The 21,182-nt window shown below is 44.2% G+C and overlaps 1 protein-coding gene across 4 annotated transcripts in view; it reads right to left on the bottom strand.

The window, feature by feature from the left end:
- LOC144752216 (arf-GAP with Rho-GAP domain, ANK repeat and PH domain-containing protein 1-like) overlaps positions 1–21,182 on the bottom strand; it is a 309,705-nt gene that overhangs the window by 157,138 nt on the left and 131,385 nt on the right. For all 4 annotated transcript variants that reach the window (XR_013594053.1, XM_078640182.1, XM_078640183.1 and 1 more), the window contains 2 exons: positions 11,877–12,059; positions 3,351–3,411 (listed from right to left, as the gene is read on the bottom strand). Coding sequence is in view for 3 of the 4 variants with exons in the window: in XM_078640182.1 (XP_078496308.1) it covers positions 3,351–3,411; positions 11,877–12,059 (244 nt within the window). In the remaining variant the exon portion in view is untranslated. The remainder of the gene's footprint in view (positions 1–3,350; positions 3,412–11,876; positions 12,060–21,182) is intronic.

Below are 21,182 nucleotides of genomic sequence, written 5' to 3'. Positions count from 1 at the left end.
AAGAGCACTGGGATCATGATTTGGGAAGTCTGGAGGACGACGAGTGGGCGGAGGCCCTGGCGCCCCCTAGAGAGATGGCTATACGAGTGGGTTTCTGCCTGGTTGAATTAAAGATCCTCCACCGCTCCTATTACGCTCAGACCACACTGGTTAGAATGGTAGAGCACCGACAGAGCTGCAGTCAAGGCGGTGCACACACTGGTACCTTTTACCACATGGTATGGGACTGTCCAATTCTTCAATGCTTTTGGGTGGCGGTGGTTAATGTATGGGGGAGGAGTGTGGGGATTCCCACACTGCTTCGGCAAAGTGGTGTCTCCCAAATATCTGGTAGGAAATGGATTTGCTCCATATGGAACGTATATGAGTCACGCTAGGGTTGGCTGTAGTTAAAAAGAATGAGGCAAGAATGTGAGGCACGGAACAAGAACCGCGGCTGGAGGACTGGAAATGTGCTATAGATTGGTGTATGTTGGCCGAGAGGGTGGTATATGAAGCCAGAGGATGCCTTCAAAAGTGGGCTAAGATTTGGGGCTGTTGGAAAATTCATGGATGTAATATATGTGATGACCTCACCCATGTTGGTTTGGAAGAATAGCTTCCCAATGTGGTTGATTCAGGAATTGCTGTTGGTTGCATTGGGAGGGAGGATAGACAGGGTTGATGCCACAGGGGAGACAGTGCGGATGAGATTATTGGAGCAAGGTTTGATGCGTGTACTTGTTTTTATTGAAATGCTAATAAAAAGATTTGTAAAAAAAAATAAAAATCTGGCCTGATCAACTTTGTAGGTTAGGCGTAAGCAAAGACCTTTTGATTTTACTAAAATGATATGTATAATATACTTACTAAAATGAGCTTTCAGACAGTTCTCTTCCACTGGTCTGCTGCATCATTCACATCTTGCTTTCTCCTACTACAGTATTGGGCAAAGTGTCGGTCTTCTTCAGCCACTGGCTGACTTCACTTTGAGTGACTGCATTTTTCTCTTTTGCGAGGAGCACATTGACACTCAAGGTAGTCCCCTTCAGTGTCAGTGTTTTGTTATTACTTCAATATTATTACTTTAGTGTTTCCTATCTGCGTATCTATCTATCTATATATCTATCTATCTATCTATCTATCTATTCACCCTTTTCTATGTATGCAACCCCATCTAACTAGCTATTGATGCAACCATCTCGATCCACGCAACAATTTATCTATCTATCTATATATCTACCTATGCAACATTATATATCTATGAAACACTATCTATGCAGCGCTATCAATCTATTGAACACTATCTATTTAAACTACCCTCTCTATGTATTTGTCTTTGTAAGTTTCTCTATTTATCTATCTTTTTTATCCTCATTATCTATTTGTAATAAAGTGTTACAAAAATATTATTTTAAAAAAGCAATAGCACTATCTATTTGTAATAAAGATTTGCAACAATATTACTTAAAAAAGCATTAGCAAAGGTAAGAAGCTGGCACTCAACACCAGAACTATTGGCTTTTTTAGGTCTGGTATTAGCCAAGACCTTGTCATTTTACTAAAATTATGTGTATAAAATCGTTGCTTTTATAAGTTTTCAGGCTGTTTTTGTGCCATTCACATTTTTCATCCACCCACTACAGCACGCATCAGAGGGCACTGGGTCAGCCCACTTTGACTGACTTCACTGTAAGTTGTGACATGCTACCCTTTCACAAGGAACACACACAAAGGTGTTTCCCTCAGTGACAGGGACTAGTGTGATAATGTTTTCCTTTTTTAGACTGATGAGAGCCCAGCAGTTTCCCAACAATAAAGTTTTGCAAGAACCATGACAGAACAAAACAAGAATTGCCAAAGTCGACAAGCCGGGGCTAGCCCCAGAGCTATTGGCTTTGCCGATGCTTATTCATGTTATGTTATGTGGAATTTATAAAGTGTCTGGAGGGAATCTTTGGTGCTAAACTACTTAACGGTTCAAATACAATTTAATGTCATAAATGGGGTTTTGGGAGTGTGAGGAGGTCTCGCAAACATCAGAAATTTGCTGGGGGTTGCACTTGGTGTCCCTGTGATGCTTTTGTGAACCCTGTGATTTACTCAGCCTGATTCCTCATCTTTTAACACTAAGTTTGTTAGATTCACTAGCTGATAGTTTACACCTGTCACTGGTCACTAACATGCTGAAGCCTTGAGGTTTTTAAGGACGACTTACTAAATAACTGAGGGGCATATGTATTGAGCCCTTTTCCCATTCGCAAACGGGCCGATTCTCAGAATCGGCCCGTTTGCGAACGGGAAAAGGTCTTTTGGGATGTATCATCCCAAAAGGGCATCGCAAATTAGAGAATCGCAAAATGTGCGATTCTCTATTTTGCAATTGCATTTAAGGAACCACAAATTGCGATTCCTTAAATGCAATGTATGAAGCACAGAAAAAGTGCGATTTGGCCTGAAGGAATCGCAAATTACCACCAACTTCAAGTTGGTGGTAATTTGCGATTTCTTTGAAAAATGCACTTTTTTTAAATTTTCCTAAGTGCCATGTGGCGCACATACATGCCCTTAGGGCATGTATGTGTGCTACATGTGCACACATACATATTTCAGGGGTGCAACAGGATGTCCTTTTGACACCCTGGCACCCTTGAAATTGCATTCACGATTTGCGATTCTCTAATTGCGAATCGCAAATTGAGAAGGTCTTCCCATTCATTCCTATGGGCCTCCTAGCCCACAGGAATGAATGGGAAGGTATTCCTTAATTGTGATTCGCAATTTGCTAATCGCAATTAAAGAATGCCAAGGAATCGCTAAATATTTGCGAATTTTTTATTACATCCGTTTTGCGTTTCTCAAATAGCGATTCTCTAAAAATCGCTACTTGAGAATCGCAATAACGGTATTTGATACATATGCCCCTAAGCTAAACATATTCAATAAATATGTTTTTGTAACCATCTAGTTAGTTAGTTTTGAGTGGGTTAGCAACTTATTTGGCTAGCTCTGAGCAGTCCAAATATAATTAAATACATGTATGCATGAATAAAAAAAGAAATAAGCATTGGGCAGTCATTCAGGTCAAAGATCATAGCATAGCCTGCGATTTCACTGGTTGCCATTTGCCGGCTGATGTCACTTCCGCCACTTGCTGTGATTTGGTGAAATGTCATTGAGGTACTCAAAGACAGGAAGTGAGGTTTACGGGTAGAGCTCCCCAGGGGTGCCGACTCCACAAAGAAGAGTATGCCATTGGTCAGTCTAGCCACAGGAGGCGGTCTCTAAAGAATGCAGCGCTAACTCCCTACTGAGGTGTCTCTATTAACAACCGACAGTGTACATTTTGAAAAGTGTCAGAGGAAACCTACCTCTTTATCATTGTAAATGAAGAGCACTCGTCCATCAAACGTGGCCCACACCACCTCGTATCTATGGGGTCAGAGAGTACATGAGTTAGCGCTTTTCTTCATGCAATTTTGGAGACCATACAGCGCTATCTAAATAATCAAAATCTACAACCAAAGCTAGTCATCAACTCAATAAATTTAAATAACACGAATCACATCAGGCTCCACAAGGAAGACGGTGGGTGGTTAAGATATCAAACCATAAAGATTTATCAAAAATTTTAAAGGAGCACAAAGTCAAGATCATCGAATTAACGTCAATCAATAAAGGAATGCATTAAGCAATTATGAAGTTCAAATCAATCGAACTCATATAAGTGAATGAACAAATTAGTATACATTGACTCATAAGGAAAAGGTTAACTGCACCGCGTTTCCCATACGGAGATCACCCAATTCTGCTCTGAGCTGTCTCGATTGTAATAGAAGCATCTGCAGGAGGCATTCTGCTCTACACCAGCTTAAATCACACAATTCTAACAACCACTGCATCTACACATGGTTCCCCTAAAACGCTCCAATCAGGTGAAGGCTAACCCTGGGAGTAGGACTACGCTATGCTCGCGGAGCGTGTGTAGTTTGCGCTACTACGCGCTACGCGAATTGCACGTAGCATAGTGCAAAAACGCATAGCGAGCATTTTTTGCTTGCTCGCGGTCCTCAACGTCAAGTTGGCGACCGCTAGCGAGCAAAATCAACATCCCGGCGAGACTTTTTCCTCGTTCGCGATCAGCAACATCAAGTTGCCGATCACGAGCTTTGAAAATAAACCTCCCGGGGAGATTCTCAATATGGGGAGGTCAGGTTTCTCATTGCGAGTGGTCGCGTATGCTCGCGACCGCTCGCGGTGAGAAACTACCAGTCCGCGCTGAGAAAGCTGCTGCTCGAGTACAAATCAACTCGAGCAGCAGAAAACGACCGCTTACACTGTGCAAGATGCCGTTTGCAATGATTGCACAATGCGGACAAGCATCCGGCACTGTGCAATCAGTGCGAACAGCATTTTCCCTACAGCACTACGCAGTTCGCGTAGCTTGCGTAGTGCGAACTGCGCTTACGTAGATATGCGTAGCGCTACTACGCAAACTATGCCCAGGGTTAATTAAGACGCACAGATAAAATCTAGAGCTCATTAGTGTCCCAGGATCCTACACAATACAGCTTCCCTAGGCGTCCTACAAACTCAGTTTTCTGCAACAATCCAGAAAATTGGACCAGACTGTATTCTGCATGTGGAATGTTGCTACTAATTTGGACATTCTTCAGTTACCAGGTAAAGGAAAACATTTCACATGAGAAAGAAAACAAAGACACATTGCATTTGTTAATTGTGAGTTCCGCTTCTCCTAGAAATAAAATACACACAACATGAAACAAGACAACTCCCAAACATTAACCATTTTAAGTATAGGTCTAAATTAGCTATGGTAAGTCTAAAGTCAATAGTACACACTTAACAGCATTTGCGTGTTCACATGTTAATATTTATAAGATGCAAAATAATTAATTTGAAAAATGGCCTTATCACTTGGCAAGGATTATGGGGCCCAGGCACACTATAAATACAGACAATGACACACTGTTGTGGTCTTGTGGCGCCTTCTTCACCAGTCGTCTCAGAATGCCTTGTGCCCAACATTGACCCAAAATCATTGAAGCTGACAAATTTACCTCGCATACTGATTCAAACCTTCAACATAATACCTCCCAAACAGATTTATATCCCAGAACTGTCTGAAAAGTCACCCCCCGAGTAGAGGAGACACTTCAGTCAAGGCACTAGAGAAATGGCAACATCATATCGCATTTCACATCACGTCTACAATCCGCGGGTTGGTGTCATTCTAGGCCACACAGTGGTCTGTCACATACTTCAGAGATGTTGTTAAGATTAAGTCACCGGTAGCTGCTCGGACAGTGTGAGGGAGTGACAGAGACTCAGAACTGTGGAGCATCAGGGCCAAAACACAAGAAGAAACAACTGAGGAGAGCAGTGTGATGAATTGAATGGAAAGAACAACTCTGCTGGCCTTCAGAAGTCCTGAATCCCAAAGATATTTGAACATTTACATCCTTGCATATGTGCAGATTTCCAAAAACTAGAAATTTACAAAGGTTTGCAAGAGTACTCCTGGAAACCAGTGACTCCTGGAAATGTTTGTGAATGACATAAAACGACATTGGAAGGGGCTTTCTGCATGCATACATAAATATAATGTACACATGAGCACTGGGAAATACCAATACTTTTTGGAAATTGGTACTTCATTTTGTTTTCCCTATCGAGAACCCCTCTCCTCAACAATTGAAGTGGTTTTGAATGTTATTTTATTTTTTGATAATCCATTTTATTGGTTTTTGCAAACAACAGCGCCATACATTGCTACACTATGACAAGTGACACATTTGATTAGTTCCCCAGTTGTTACTTTGCACTCGTCAAGCCGGATTCATTGCGTATTGAGACCTCAGGTTACCCACCCCCCCAAAAAATCGACTTCAGCTCGCCTGCCCCAGCCATTTGCCCCATATGGGTTCATGCTTAACAGGACATCCTCTCGCCTCCTACACCGGTTTTTCCTGCATGGCGCACCAGTCCACCCCCCTCCGCCATTTGGCGACGGTCGGGAGATAGGATCTTTCCAAGTGGCTGCAATGTCTCTTTTAGCCACCATAATGGCCGCTCCCAGGAACGATCCATCGGCTCAGGAGCCGTCCAGTCCCTCTATCACTCCCAGCAGAAGGGCAAGGGGGCAAAGTGGGACAGTCCAGCCCAATACATCGCTCAGTTTTGCTACTATCGCTGCCCAATAACTGGTGAGGGAGGTGCAGGACCAGACCATGTGATAGAAATCCGCGGGTTCCGCTGCGCATCTCGGGCTCCCTGGGGCGGGAAGGAATCCAGCCCGATGTAAGCAGCCAGGAGTAAACTACACGCAGTGGAGGTAGATATTTGGATTATGCGGAGCCTGGCAGAAATAGTGAGAACCCGGGGGGTAGGGGGGGGGCATCAGGGCCTCTCTCCAGTCTTCCTCCTCTAAAGGACCCAGTAATTTTTCCCAGCACTCTTTAAAAGGGTCCAGGGAAGATGGGGAATTATTTATCAGGGATCAGTAGATTTGAGACTCGCCCTTTCCCCAGGTTACCCATGAGGATTTTGGCCTCGAACGGGCTGAATTCTGGGAATGTAGTGCTTTCAGGGGCGTGAGGGGCAATAGCATGCCGGAGATGGAGCTGTTTATATAACTGGGTGGAGTGTAATCAGTATGTTCTTTCTCATACCTTGGCCCCACACTGTGGAATTCTCTTCCCCCTGACATCTGCAAAGAAACCATCTACATACGCTTTCGCAGAGCCCTTAAAACCTGGCTATTCAACCAATAACTCTGTCTATCTGTAGTATCTAAGGTTACCAGTTCTCCGACCGTCCAGCTCCGGGAAGCCCTTTTTGGGTAGCTGTCGCGTTCTACAAGCTCAATAAATAAATAAATAAATGTATGCTGTAAGTCTTGGAAGGAGCACCCTCCCTTCCACACATCCCCCAGATGTGTTATCTCCATCAGGTCCCACATCTGAAAGCCCTCCAGCGCCCCAATCCAGTTTCCATCCTACAGGGGCATCTGTAATGTGAGTTTGGCATCCCACTGAGTCTATCGCAATGCAGAGCGCATTGCCAGTAGGACCGCCCGAGTCACCGCTGGGACAGTTTGAGGGATCGAGCCCGGTAGAGCATGGCCTGGACCCAGAAAAACCAGAGGCGCTCTAGTTCCTGCCGGTAGGCCGGATAGGACCAATCTCCATTAAACCAGTCGTTTATCACCAGAGGACTGGTGGCCAGGTCGTACAGGAAAGGGTTAGTCATTCCCATACCTCTGTTGTAGGGGCCACTGACAGTGGGCTAGGGTTAGTCGTTGCCTTAAGTTACCCCAGAGAAAAGTCGTGATTATGCCATCTATTTCATGGAACCACTTGCGGGGATATGAAGTCAAAGGTTTTGGATCACATATAAAAACCGTGGCAGCACCATCATTTTGAATAGGGCAGTATTGCTGAGGTGATTGACGGGGAGGGATTGCCATCTGTGCAGGTCCTCCTTTACAAGCTTAAGTAAGGGCTTGATGTTGAGGGACCAGGTCATTTCTAGGTGGAGGGCCACCCAGATGCCAAGATACTTGAAGGAGAGGCGTCGCAGGGGAATGGTAGTCTGCCAATCTATACATTCCCATGAGCTATGAAAGGGTATTAAATTTGATGTGGCCGGGTTAAGGTGCAGCCCTGACGCCTCGCTGAATAGCCCAAGGATATAGAGGCACTAGGGACCCAAGCGTGCCGGGCCTGCGAGGAAGAGCAGGACGTCATCTGCATACACAGTGATGCGATCCTCATGTGCACCCCCGTATCTGCGTGTCAGCACGGATAATACAAGCGAACAGCTCCATTGCTAGCGTAAAGAGGAGGAGAGAGAGGGCATCCCTGGCGGGTTCCTCTTTTGATAGGGAATGTCTCAGAGAGTCCCATTGATGAGGACCTTGGCAGACAGGTTTGAATAGAGTAACCATACCAGCATCCTGAAATGCGAGCCTAATCCAGCACTCTCCAGTACATTATCCAAATAAAACCAATCAACTGTGTCAAAGGCCTTTTCAAAGTCGATTAATAATAAGGCTAGATACGGAAGGAGGAGGTGGCAATGAGAGAATGCCACATCTAGGCACCGCAGGCAATGTCTCATGCTTCGGTGTGGCATGAAGCCATATTGACCAGAGTGGATAAAGTTGCCAAACACCTGTTTAAGACATGTGGCCAGGATGGTCGCATATATTTTAACTTCGGTATTTATGAGCGAAATTGGCTGGTAGCCTGAGCAAGAGGCTGAAGGGGATCCGTTTTGAGTAGGACTACTACCGTAGCCGTATTAATGTTCGGAGGGAAGATGCCTCTCTCGCCATATAGTACTGGGAAGTCGTCTGGGCCATGAGTCTTTTGAGTTACGAGTGATGAGATTGCCTCTTTGATCTCTTCCCTCATAATATGCCCTGGGCTTCCACTTCTGAGACCCACAGGTGAGGGATACCTTCTAGGAATTTGGGGCTGGAGGCTAGTATACACAATCGATCCGTGGAATAAAGCTCCCTTTAATAATCCGCAAAGGTCTGTGCAATTGCAGTCGGGTGCTAGAAGATGCCCTTGATTATCTCTGACTTCTGGGACTATCTGGTGGGCCAGGGGATAGGAAGAACGCCAGTGAAGCAACTTGTGATTCTAATAACCCCATCCTTACACTCGGGCGGTGGATGACCTCCACAAACACTTGGCAGATTCAAGTGATATATTTATTCCCTCCGCAGATGAAGATGCGAGCACTCATCCTAACTATTCGCTGTAGAAGTGCTCTGCTCAAGGCGAAGGGTCTGGGCCTCTAGTTGGGAAAGACGCTGGTCCTGCACCAAACATTTGTGCTTAAGATGACCTTTAGCGTAGCCTTAGATCGCGACCTTGCCCGCCACCCATAGTGTGCCCTGGGATTGTACTGTACCCTCGTTGGATTGAAGTAGAGTTTGAGTTCTTCTCTGATGGCCATTTGTATTCCTGATCCTCGAGAAGCCAGGCGTCAAGCCTCCAAATTGGGCGTAGAGCACCCGTAGGCCCCCCACATAAAGGAGGAGGGGAGAGTGATCCAATATGCCACATGCTAGGATTTGGATAATCGTGACCGAGTGACAGTCAGGCAGGCATTAAGACTAGATCGATAAAGGAGTGGGTGTGGTGTGGGTGTACTGGAGCGCCCGGGGTTCCAAATTCGCTAGACATCACAGAGGCCCAATTTGGATGCCCAGTTGGCAAGTCGCAGGGCACCTCGCTTTCTGTAGGAGGGGGGTATCCCTGTGGCATCTCAGGCAGGATCTAGTACTGCAGTAAAGTCCCTTCCAATCACTATCAGACTCTGGGAAAGGGACGGAAGATATTACTTCTACAGTAGCGCGGAGGGTGGGCTCCAGCGTCGCTGGAGGCCCATAAAGTGAAACTAGGTTAATAGTGGCATTTCCTAGTGTCCCCGTAAGGGCCACAAAGCGGCTGTGAGCGTCTCTAATTGTGTGGACCGGTGTGAAGAGAAGGGATCGCTGCAGAAGGATCACCACTGTGAGAAAGTGCCCTCTTTCTGCATGGTTGCCCCCACTTTTTGCTGAACTGCTGATGTGCTTTGACTGAGTGTGCCCTGGGCACCTGCCAATCAGGTACCCAGGGCCTATGTTCTTTCCCTAAAAACTGCATTGAAAACAAAACCCAATTGCCATCTCTGGCCACAGGTGGGCCCCTGGTAAATGGTACCACAGGTACCCAGGGCACTGTGACCAGGGAAAACCTCTATGGGCTGCAGCACTTATTGTGCCACCCTTAGAAGCCCTGTACCTTTACACTTCCACACTGCCTTTGCAGGCTGTGTGTTTTGGTGCAGAACAAAGTGAAGAGTCGACATGGCACACATCCTTGTGGGCCATGCCTACAACCCACTGCCCTGGCATAGATCAGTCACCCTTCTAGCTGGGTGCACTAAAGCAGTGGGGAGGGTACAGGCGCATGATCCCTGTACCCTTACAGTGTATAAGTCCATTCTTAGACATTGTAAATGCAGGGCGGCCATCAAGAGTATATGGTGCTGGGAATTTGTCATTACGAACTCCACAGCACCATAATGGCTACACTGAAAACTGAAGTTTGGTATCAAACTTCTCAGCAGTGTGGGATTTAATGAAAAATGCACACAGAGGGCATCTTAGAAATGCCCCATGAAAAATGACCTACCACTAGTATCCAGGCTGAGTGGCTGCTTTCAGTGTCACCACCAGACATGTTTCTGGACCCCTGGGTCAAGAGCCTGCTGCTTTCGGGGGCCTGAAACAATGCACATCCTGGGACGAGGTGCCAAGCCTCCTCCCCCAGGATGGGCAGGGTTCACGAAGGGGAAGCTTCAAAGACTTGCCGCCTTTGTGAGCTTCCTCAGGCCACTTGCTGCTTTCAGCAACTGGTCCCAAATGGTTCTGATTCCCACTTTGGGCTGGAGAACCGGCGGGAGAAACAAGTGAGGAAGAGAGGTGTGCCCACCTCTGCCAACTCCACCCCTCAGGTGGGGAGGCCAGGTGTAGCACAACTGCGAGTCCCCGCCATCTTGCAGAGGGGGGGGGAGCAAGCCGACCAGGGAAAAGCTTATACCCTCCTCCCACTGGAGGGTGGCATAATAGGGGGTGTACCGACTAAGGGAAGGGACCCATTAGTCCTAACCTTTTACCACCCTGTAATGCCCCTAACTCTAGTATTCAGGGGCACCCCTGAAACTTGCTTCCTCAGACATGAAACCAGAAGAAGAAAAGAAGAAGGAAGACTGAACAGCCGTGCCAAAGCTAACAAGAGGAGGACGCCCACTGACTTGGCCCTAGCTCTACCAGCCTGTCCCCACCTCGAATCTGCAGAAGTGAAACTCTGGTGTGTCCTGCAGCCAGCAGCCTCAAGAACCGAGAGGACTTGCCCTGCCTTCAACACAAAAGACTATGTCTCCCGTGAACACCGCATTTGTTCAACAACAGACTCCAGGTCCGCGAGTCTACACCACTCTGCACCCGATGCCCATGGCCCGAGTTCGAGTAGCCCAACACAAAGAGGAGGTCTCCCTGGTGATCCGGACCTGGGACCAATGGCGCTCTAGGAAAGGGCAATGATGTGTCTTTTGCAACAGTAGGGGAGCCGGGGCAGCTTTTCGTGAGTACTTTAGGATCACTGAAAGTTTCACTTTATCTAGGAGCCCATTCACATTCCAGGAGAGAACCTTGCGGAGTTCACCCTCGTGGTGGGGCATTGCCATGTCGATTAAATATTGGCATGTAGGGCCATTGGTGTGGGCAACCGATTGGATCTGAATGGCTAGGACTTGGGAATAGCTGGAAGATTCGTACCTTGCTATGGCGGATGCACGCCGGCACATCCCTAATGTCGTGTCCAGAGTTGCAGCAAAACAGAGAAACTATGACCACCACACGGACAACGGTTCTGACCCCACCCCCTAACCAACCCCCCACCCTATACTTCCCCCGTTGAAGCATCTGTCGCCCAATTAACTGGAAACCAAAAACAAACTAGGCTTTAAAGTTGACTATGAGAGCAGAGTGGCGGACCCCTACATGTATCAGGATTTCCAGTACTCCAGAGTGTGAATGGTGGTAACAGCGCATTGTTAATTGGATTTGGGGGCTTCGTGACAGGTCTGTGTCCTCTGACCCCAGCGTTGGGGACTCAGGGGGTCTCTCTCCGGTGGTCCCTTCTGAGCCATCAATGTTCCTTGGGGGGTTCGATGGTCCCTGCGGCGCAATCTCAGTGAATGGTAAAGCGCTCATCTGCGATATATAACTCAACACTCCCCAGATATTATGACATAAGTCCAAATACTGTGTAGGTAAAAGTTAAGAAAAATAACAATTCTTAAGAAAATTTTACTTGTCATTTTTTTCTGTCAAGTAAGCTTGCTTCTTCTTGCCATGCCACATCTCCAGGAATCCGCACTGTTCCATTGTCAAAGGCAGATTTCTGGGCGCTGGGTGGAGGGACGACCCCACTGGAACGTACCATTTGGAGATGGGGCGCTTTGCAATGGCAGGAGGTAACAGGCGCTCTGGTTTCCTAAAAGAGAGTAAAAAAAGTAGTGAGAAGCAGCAAACAGGGTCCAATTGGAAGCTACAGCGACAATGCTTATGGAAATCAGTGTTTAAAGGAAGCAAAAACATTATTGTTACCTAAATCAGTGTGTAGAATTAAAGTAAGAGTATTACTATAACCCAATGTCCTGCCTCCTACAGGGACAGCAAACTTGAAAAAGATGTCCACCCTTCTGCACCATGTCAAAGACCAAGGTCAGATTTAGGTGACAGTGCAAAATATTCTAATCTCTATTAGAGAAACATTTATTTTTTGTTTTAGTTTATGGAAACCCTGATCAAGCAGAGACAAATGATAAAAATACCCATGAACCAAGCATTCCCATCATTTGATACATTTTTGCTAAACTACCAAACAAATACTCAGTGCAGCTTGGATTCTGGGAGATGACTATGGACCTATCCCAAGAACCCATGCTGGATTGTTTCTTGATGCTCAACACTGGAGCAAAGGTCACCAGGTGTGTGTCCTCCCACCCTAGAAACAGAGGTTCTTGTAGCTGCTTCTTTTAGTTCCTAAGGAGAAGATGCTTCTTGGTTACCCAGGTCTTTCCTTGAGGACTCACATCCTGGCCTCGTAGCACCTCAACTCTACTGTGGGCTGAGTGTCTGCAACGTCAACGCGGGCCTTCTGGCGACTGCCTGCACCACCATCATACAGGCATGTTCTCCTCCCTGTGTCAACTGCTGCTGCCAAATGGACTCTGGCTTGGCGATGATCCAGGTGGTGGTCTTGGTTGACAGAGCACCATGCAGCTAGCCGATCTAACAGCTGCCCTCCTTAACACATCGCCTGGACAAAGCTGGTCTTGACGCTGCTTGAACTCCATTAAGAAAAGGAGTTCTAACACTCGTGGGCGGAGGTCGTCCCAGTTGAGCAGGAACATCTACACCATTCCATGCCTTGGAGTGGAAAGAACAGGCATGCTTTTCCGGGATCGGCTCCTGGAAGCCTATAATCAGATCGACAGCTGGGAGGGGTTCTCAATGGCCAACTCTGAGGACAGGTTGGAGGTCAGTCAACAAGACAAAAGATAGGGGGATGGGAGGGTGACCCTAGAGGGGACAGCAGGTGGCCTGGTCTACTTACAAAGTTTCTGGGTCCATCTCCTTCCATCGCTGTCCTCAGTTATAGTCATCCAGTCTATCACACAGAAAGGTGATGCTAAGCCAATCCCAGTGGCACAGATTCATCTAGGCCAGAAAGGTGAAAGTTCACGGTGCACTTCTACTCCCCTCAGTAGCTTGCACGAGGGCATCAGAACACTTTTGGAAGACAGAGTACCCATGCACCCAGAGTACTAATGGAGTCGAAGCACTAATGAATCAGTGTATGAAGGTATGGATGAGCATTAATGAACTTCAGAGTATGAATAGGATCAAAGTACCAATGGAAACTTGAGCTTTAATGAGAGTCAACAACGATGGAGTCAAAGTACAAATGAAACGAGCATTAATGAACATCCGGGTAATGATGGATGCAGAGTATCAATGGAAGACAGAGTACCAATGTACAATAAAGTCATAATGCAAGTTACAGTACTAATGAACGATTGGATTCGAAACACTAATGGGAGGGAGAATACTCCTGGGAGTATACAGGTATTGAGCACCACCGACATCAGTGAACTAACGGACATCAGAGGACTAACATATTTAGAGTGTACCAATGAGAGTAAAGTAAAGTAAAGTCCACATTTGTAAAGCGCACAATCACCCGTAAGGGTCTCTAGGCGCTGGGGGCCGTCGGGAAGATTAAGCGAGCTATTGCCCAGAGTCACATGATGCTGGGCTGACCTGCCGCCGGAGCCGGGGATCGAACCGTGGTCCCCAGATTCCAGCGTCAGTCGCCCTGGCCGCAGAATCAGCAGAGTCAGGGTACTAACGGAAGTCAAACTACAACCGGAATCACAGTAACAGTGGAAAACAGAAGGCTATTGGATTTACACTACTAATGGAAATCAAACTACCACAAATGAAGTCAAACTACACATGGAATCAGTAACAGTGGAAAACAGAGGGCTATTGGATTTAGAGAACTAATGGAAATCAAACTACTACACATGGAAGTCAAACTACACCCGGAATCAGTAACAGTGGAAAACAGAGGGCTATTGGATTTAGAGAACTAATGGAAATCAAACTACTACACATGGAAGTCAAACTACACCCGGAATCAGTAACAGTGGAAAACAGAGGGCTATTGGATTTAGAGAACTAATGGAAATCAAACTACCACACATGGAAGTCAAACTACACCTGGACCCAGTAACAGTGGAAAACAGAGGGCTATTTGATTTACACTACTAATGGAAATCAATCTACTACACATGGAAGTCAAGCTACAACTGGAATCAGTAGCAGTGGAAAATAGAGGACTATTGGATTTAGAGTATTAATGGAAATCAAACTACTACACATAGAAGTCAAACTACAACTGGAATCAGTAGCAGTGGAAAATAGAGGGCTTTTGGATTTAGAGAACTAATGGAAATCAAACTACTACACATGGAAGTCAAACTAAACCCGGAATCAGAAACAGTGGAAAACAGAGGGCTATTGGATTTAGAGTATTAATGGAAATCAAACTACTACACATGGAAGTCAAACTACAACTGGAATCAGTAGCAGTGGAAAATAGAGGGCTTTTGGATTTAGAGTACTAATGGAAATCAAACTACTACACATGGAAGTCAAACTACACCTGGAACCAGTAACAGTGGAAAACAGAGGGCTGTTGGATTTAGAGTACTAATGGAAATCAAACTACTACACATGGAAGTCAAACTACACCTGGAACCAGTAACAGTGGAAAACAGAGGGCTATTGGATTTAGAGAACTAATGGAAATCAAACTACTACACATGGAAGTCAAACTAAACCCGGAATCAGAAACAGTGGAAAACAGAGGGCTTTTGGATTTAGAGTATTAATGGAAATCAAACTACTACACATAGAAGTCAAACTACAACTGGAATCAGTAGCAGTGGAAAATAGAGGGCTTTTGGATTTAGAGTACTAATGGAAATCAAACTACTACACATGGAAGTCAAACTACAACTGGAATCAGTAGCAGTGGAAAATAGAGGGCTTTTGGATTTAGAGTACTAATGGAAATCAAACTACTACACACGGAAGTCAAACTACAACTGGAATCAGTAGCAGTGGAAAACAGAGGGCTTTTGGATTTAGAGTACTAATGGAAATCAAACTACTACACATGGAAGTCAAACTAAACCCGGAATCAGAAACAGTGGAAAACAGAGGGCTATTTGATTTAGAGTACTAATGGAAATCAAACTACTACACATGGAAGTCAAACTAAACCCGGAATCAGAAACAGTGGAAAACAGAGGGCTATTGGATTTAGAGTATTAATGGAAATCAAACTACTACACATAGAAGTCAAACTACAACTGGAATCAGTAGCAGTGGAAAATAGAGGGCTTTTGGATTTAGAGAACTAATGGAAATCAAACTACTACACATGGAAGTCAAACTAAACCCGGAATCAGAAACAGTGGAAAACAGAGGGCTATTGGATTTAGAGTATTAATGGAAATCAAACTACTACACATGGAAGTCAAACTACAACTGGAATCAGTAGCAGTGGAAAACAGAGGGCTTTTGGATTTAGAGTACTAATGGAAATCAAACTACTACACATGGAAGTCAAACTATAACCGGAATCAGTAACAGTGGAAAACAGAGGGCTATTGGATTTACACTACTAATGGAAATCAAACTACCACACATGGAAGTCAAACTACACCTGGAATCAGTAACAGTGGACAGCAGAGGGCTATTGGATTTAGAGTACTAATAGAAATCAAACTACTACACATGGAAGTCAAACTACAACTGGAATCAGTAACTCAGTAACAGTGGAAAACAGAGGGCTATTGGGTTTAGAGAACTAATGGAAATCAAATTACTACACATGGAAGTCAAACTACAACTGGAATCAGTAACAGTGGAAAACAAAGCTATTGGATTTACACTACTAATGGAAATCAAACGACCACACATGGAAGTCAAACTACACCTGGAATCAGTAACAGTGGAAACCAGAGGGCTATTGCATTTAGAGTACTAATGATAATCAAACTACTACACATGGAAGTCAAACTACAAGTGGAATCAGTAACAGCGGAAAACAGAGGGCTATTGGATTTGCACTACTAATGGAAATCAAACTACTACACATGGAAGTCAAACTACAAGTGGAATCAGTAACAGTGGAAAACAGAGGGCTATTGGATTTAGAGAACTAATGGAAATCAAACTACTACACATGGAAGTCAAACTACAAGTGGAATCAGTAACAGTGGAAAACAGAGGGCTATTGGATTTAGAATACTAATGGAAATCAAACTACTACACATGGAAGTCAAACTACAACTGGAATCAGTAACAGTGGAAAACAAAGCTATTGGATTTAGAGTACTAATGGAAATCAAACTACTACACATGGAAGTCAAACTACAACTGGAATCATTAACAGTGGAAAACAGAGGGCTATTTGATTTACACTACTAATGGAAATCAATCTACTACACATGGAAGTCAAGCTACAACTGGAATCAGTAACAGTGGAAAACAGAGGGCTATTGGATTTACACTACTAATGGAAATCAAACTACTACACATGGAAGTCAAACTACACCCGGAATCGGTAACAGTGGAAAACAGAGGGCTATTGGATTTGGAGAACTAATGGAAATCAAACACTACACATGGAAGTCAAACTACAACTGGAATCAGTAACAGTGGAAAACAAAGCTATTGGATTTAGAGTACTAATGGAAATCACACTACTACACATGGAAGTCAAACTACAACTGGAATCAGTAACATTAGAAAACAGAGGGCTATTGGATTTAGAGTACTAATGGAAATCAAACTGCTACACATGGAAGTCAAATTACACCTGGAATCAGTAACAGTGGAAAACGGAGGGCTATTGGATTTAGAGTACTAATGGAAATCAAACTACTACACACGGAAGTCAAACTACAACTGGAATCAGAAACAGTGGAAAACAGAGGGCTATTGGATTTAGAGAACTAATGGAAATCAAACTACTACACATGGAAGTCAAACTACAACTGGAATCAGTAACAATGGAAAACAGAGGGCTATTGGATTTAGAGTACTAATGGAAATCAAACTACTACACATGGAAGTCAAACTACACCCGGAATCAGTAACAGTGGAAAACAAAGCTATTGGATTTAGAGTACTAATGGAAATCAAACTACTACACATGGAAGTCAAACTACAACTGGAATCATTAACAGTGGAAAACAGAGGGCTATTTGATTTACACTACTAATGGAAATCAATCTACTACACATGGAAGTCAAGCTACAACTGGAATCAGAAACAGTGGAAAACAGAGGGCTATTGGATTTAGAGAACTAATGGAAATCAAACTACTACACATGGAAGTCAAAATACACCCGGAATCGGTAACAGTGGAAAACAGAGGGCTATTGGATTTAGAGAACTAATGGAAATCAAACTACTACACATGGAAGTCAAACTACAAGTGGAATCAGTAACAGTGGAAAACAGAGGACTATTGGATTTACACTACTAATGGAAATCAAACTACTACACATGGAAGTCAAACTACAACTGGAATCAGTAGCAGTGGAAAACAGAGGGCTTTTGGATTTACACTACTAATGGAAATCAAACTACTACATATGGAAGTCAAACTACAACTGGAATCAGTAACAGTGGAAAACAGAGGGCTATTGGATTTAGAGTACTAATGGAAATCAAACTACTACACATGGAAGTCAAACTACAACCGGAATCAGTAACTGTGGAAAACAGAGGGCTATTTGATTTAGAGTACTAATGGAAATCAAACTACTAGACATGGAAGTCAAACTACAACTGGAATCAGAAACAGTGAAAAACAGAGGGCTATTGGATTTAGAGTACTAATGGAAATCAAACTACTACACATGAAGTCAGACTACAACCGGAATCAGTAACAGTGAAAAACAGAGGGCTATTGGATTTAGAGTACTAATGGAAATCAAACTACTACACATGGAAGTCAAACTACAACTGGAATCAGTAACAGTGGAAAACAAAGCTATTGGATTTACACTACTAATGGAAATCAAACTACTACATATGGAAGTCAAACTACAACTGGAATCAGTAACAGTGGAAAACAGAGGGCTATTGGATTTAGAGTACTAATGGAAATCAAACTACTACACATGGAAGTCAAACTACAACCGGAATCAGTAACTGTGGAAAACAGAGGGCTATTTGATTTAGAGTACTAATGGAAATCAAACTACTAGACATGGAAGTCAAACTACAACCGGAATCAGTAACTGTGGAAAACAGAGGGCTATTGGATTTAGAGTACTAATGGAAATCAAACTGCTACACATGGAAGTCAAACTACAACTGGAATCAGTAGCAGTGGAAAACAGAGGGCTTTTGGATTTAGAGTACTAATGGAAATCAAACTACTACACATGGAAGTCAAACTACAACTGGAATCAGTAGCAGTGGAAAATAGAGGGCTTTTGGATTTAGAGTACTAATGGAAATCAAACTACTACACATGGAAGTCAAACTACAACTGGAATCAGTAGCAGTGGAAAACAGAGGGCTTTTGGATTTACACTACTAATGGAAATCAAACTACTACATATGGAAGTCAAACTACAACTGGAATCAGTAACAGTGGAAAACAGAGGGCTATTGGATTTAGAGTACTAATGGAAATCAAACTACTACACATGGAAGTCAAACTACAACCGGAATCAGTAACTGTGGAAAACAGAGGGCTATTGGATTTAGAGTACTAATGGAAATCAAACTACTAGACATGGAAGTCAAACTACAACTGGAATCAGTAGCAGTGGAAAATAGAGGGCTTTTGGATTTAGAGTACTAATGGAAATCAAACTACTACATATGGAAGTCAAACTACAACTGGAATCAGTAACAGTGGAAAACAGAGGGCTATTGGATTTAGAGTACTAATGGAAATCAAACTACTACATATGGAAGTCAAACTACAACTGGAATCAGTAGCAGTGGAAAATAGAGGGCTTTTGGATTTAGAGTACTAATGGAAATCAAACTACTACATATGGAAGTCAAACTACAACTGGAATCAGTAACTGTGGAAAACAGAGGGCTATTTGATTTAGAGTACTAATGGAAATCAAACTACTAGACATGGAAGTCAAACTACAACTGGAATCAGTAGCAGTGGAAAATAGAGGGCTTTTGGATTTAGAGTACTAATGGAAATCAAACTACTACATATGGAAGTCAAACTACAACTGGAATCAGTAACTGTGGAAAACAGAGGGCTATTTGATTTAGAGTACTAATGGAAATCAAACTGCTACACATGAAGTCAAACTACAACTGGAATCAGTAACAGTGGAAAACAGAGGGCTATTGGATTTAGAGTACTAATGGAAATCAAACTGCTAGACATGGAAGTCAAACTACAACTGGAATCAGAAACAGTGGAAAACAGAGGGCTATTGGATTTAGAGTACTAATGGAAATCAAACTGCTACACATGGAAGTCAAACTACAACTGGAATCAGTAACAGTGGAAAACAAAGCTATTGGATTTACACTACTAATGGAAATCAAACGACCACACATGGAAGTCAAACTACACCTGGAATCAGTAACAGTGGAAACCAGAGGGCTATTTGATTTACACTACTAATGGAAATCAAACTACTACACATGAAGTCAAACTACAACTGGAATCAGTAACAGTGGAAAACAGAGGGCTATTGGATTTACACTACTAATGGAAATCAAACTGCTACACATGAAGTCAAACTACAATTGGAATCACAGTATCAGTGTAAATCAGACGACTAATGTATTTACATTTCTAATGGCCGCCAAACTACTACTGCAATCACAGTAATGGTGGAAATCAGAGGACAAATGCATTTAGAGTACTGATGGAAGTTGTGGCACTATCAGATTAAGAATACATATGTACAAGTACTCATGGAATGAGTATTAATGGGAGTCTGAATACCAACGCGCTTAGAGTAATAATAGGAGAAGGGGGACCACTAAAAGTTAGAGCATTAACAGGGGTCAGTAACAGTCGGAGGCAGAGCGCTTTGGGTACTTACGTGCACACTTGTTATAATGGAGGTGAGAGTACTAATGCTACTCAGATGGAAGTCAGTGCATTCTTCACAGCCATCCAATGCTGCCTCCGCCCTACGATGGGCCCACTGGAAGAACACTCACCGACAAGGAAAACGCCATCAACACACTCTTCAAAGAAAAGCTAGACACTGTCCCAAAGCACCCGGATCACACTATAGCAAGCGACGCAATGCACCCAAAGGGGTGTGCTTCACGCCTTTCATCATGGGTGACCGAGCAGACCTCCTCAACACTCTCAAAGTCTCATCTTCCTCAAGGAGAAGTACTCACTCCTCAGCCTATCCTAGTCCAAACCTCGCTCACTCAAGGAGTGTTTTAAAATGTCCTCAATCTTGGACACATCTTCTTGCTGGTAGAAACCCCAACTTTTCTCATGATGACCATGCCAATATCATTAGACGACAACCGTCCATGCCCTGGTGAGAGTACGGGGAGGGCGGTCTGCACCCAGCTGGACGGGGCCAGGAATGATGCCCGTTCGGACACCTGTTCAACGAGGGTTCGCGTATTCAATACTCTCAGTCTGAAATGTTGAATTTGAGTCCTAAAGATAGGAGGGAGGGTTGCCGCATCCTGTTGTGCTTACTGTAACTTGCACATTGTGCTAACCAGTGGAAGAGGTGTGGCGCAGCGGCTGACTCCGGAACCCGGGGGCTCACGGTTCGATCCGCGGTGCCGGCGGCAGATCAGCTCAGCTCAGCAATCTTCCCGACGGCCCCCAGCGCCTTGAGACCTTCAGGTAATTGTATGCGCTTTACAAATACTGGACATTTACCATGGATCAGGGAGAGCACGTGCCTACTATAAAGGAAGGATGAGAGGTCAGGGAAAGGGGGGCTCGCGTCCAGGAGGAGAGTCCATGTGCTTTGATTAGTGCGTGTTCCGTGGT

Source organism: Lissotriton helveticus, chromosome 4_2 (genome assembly GCF_964261635.1).
Source record: "Lissotriton helveticus chromosome 4_2, aLisHel1.1, whole genome shotgun sequence".
Classification (NCBI taxonomy): domain Eukaryota; kingdom Metazoa; phylum Chordata; class Amphibia; order Caudata; family Salamandridae; genus Lissotriton; species Lissotriton helveticus.
The sequence above is the reverse complement of the archived record's forward strand: the minus strand, read 5'-3'. Positions and strand labels throughout refer to the sequence as shown.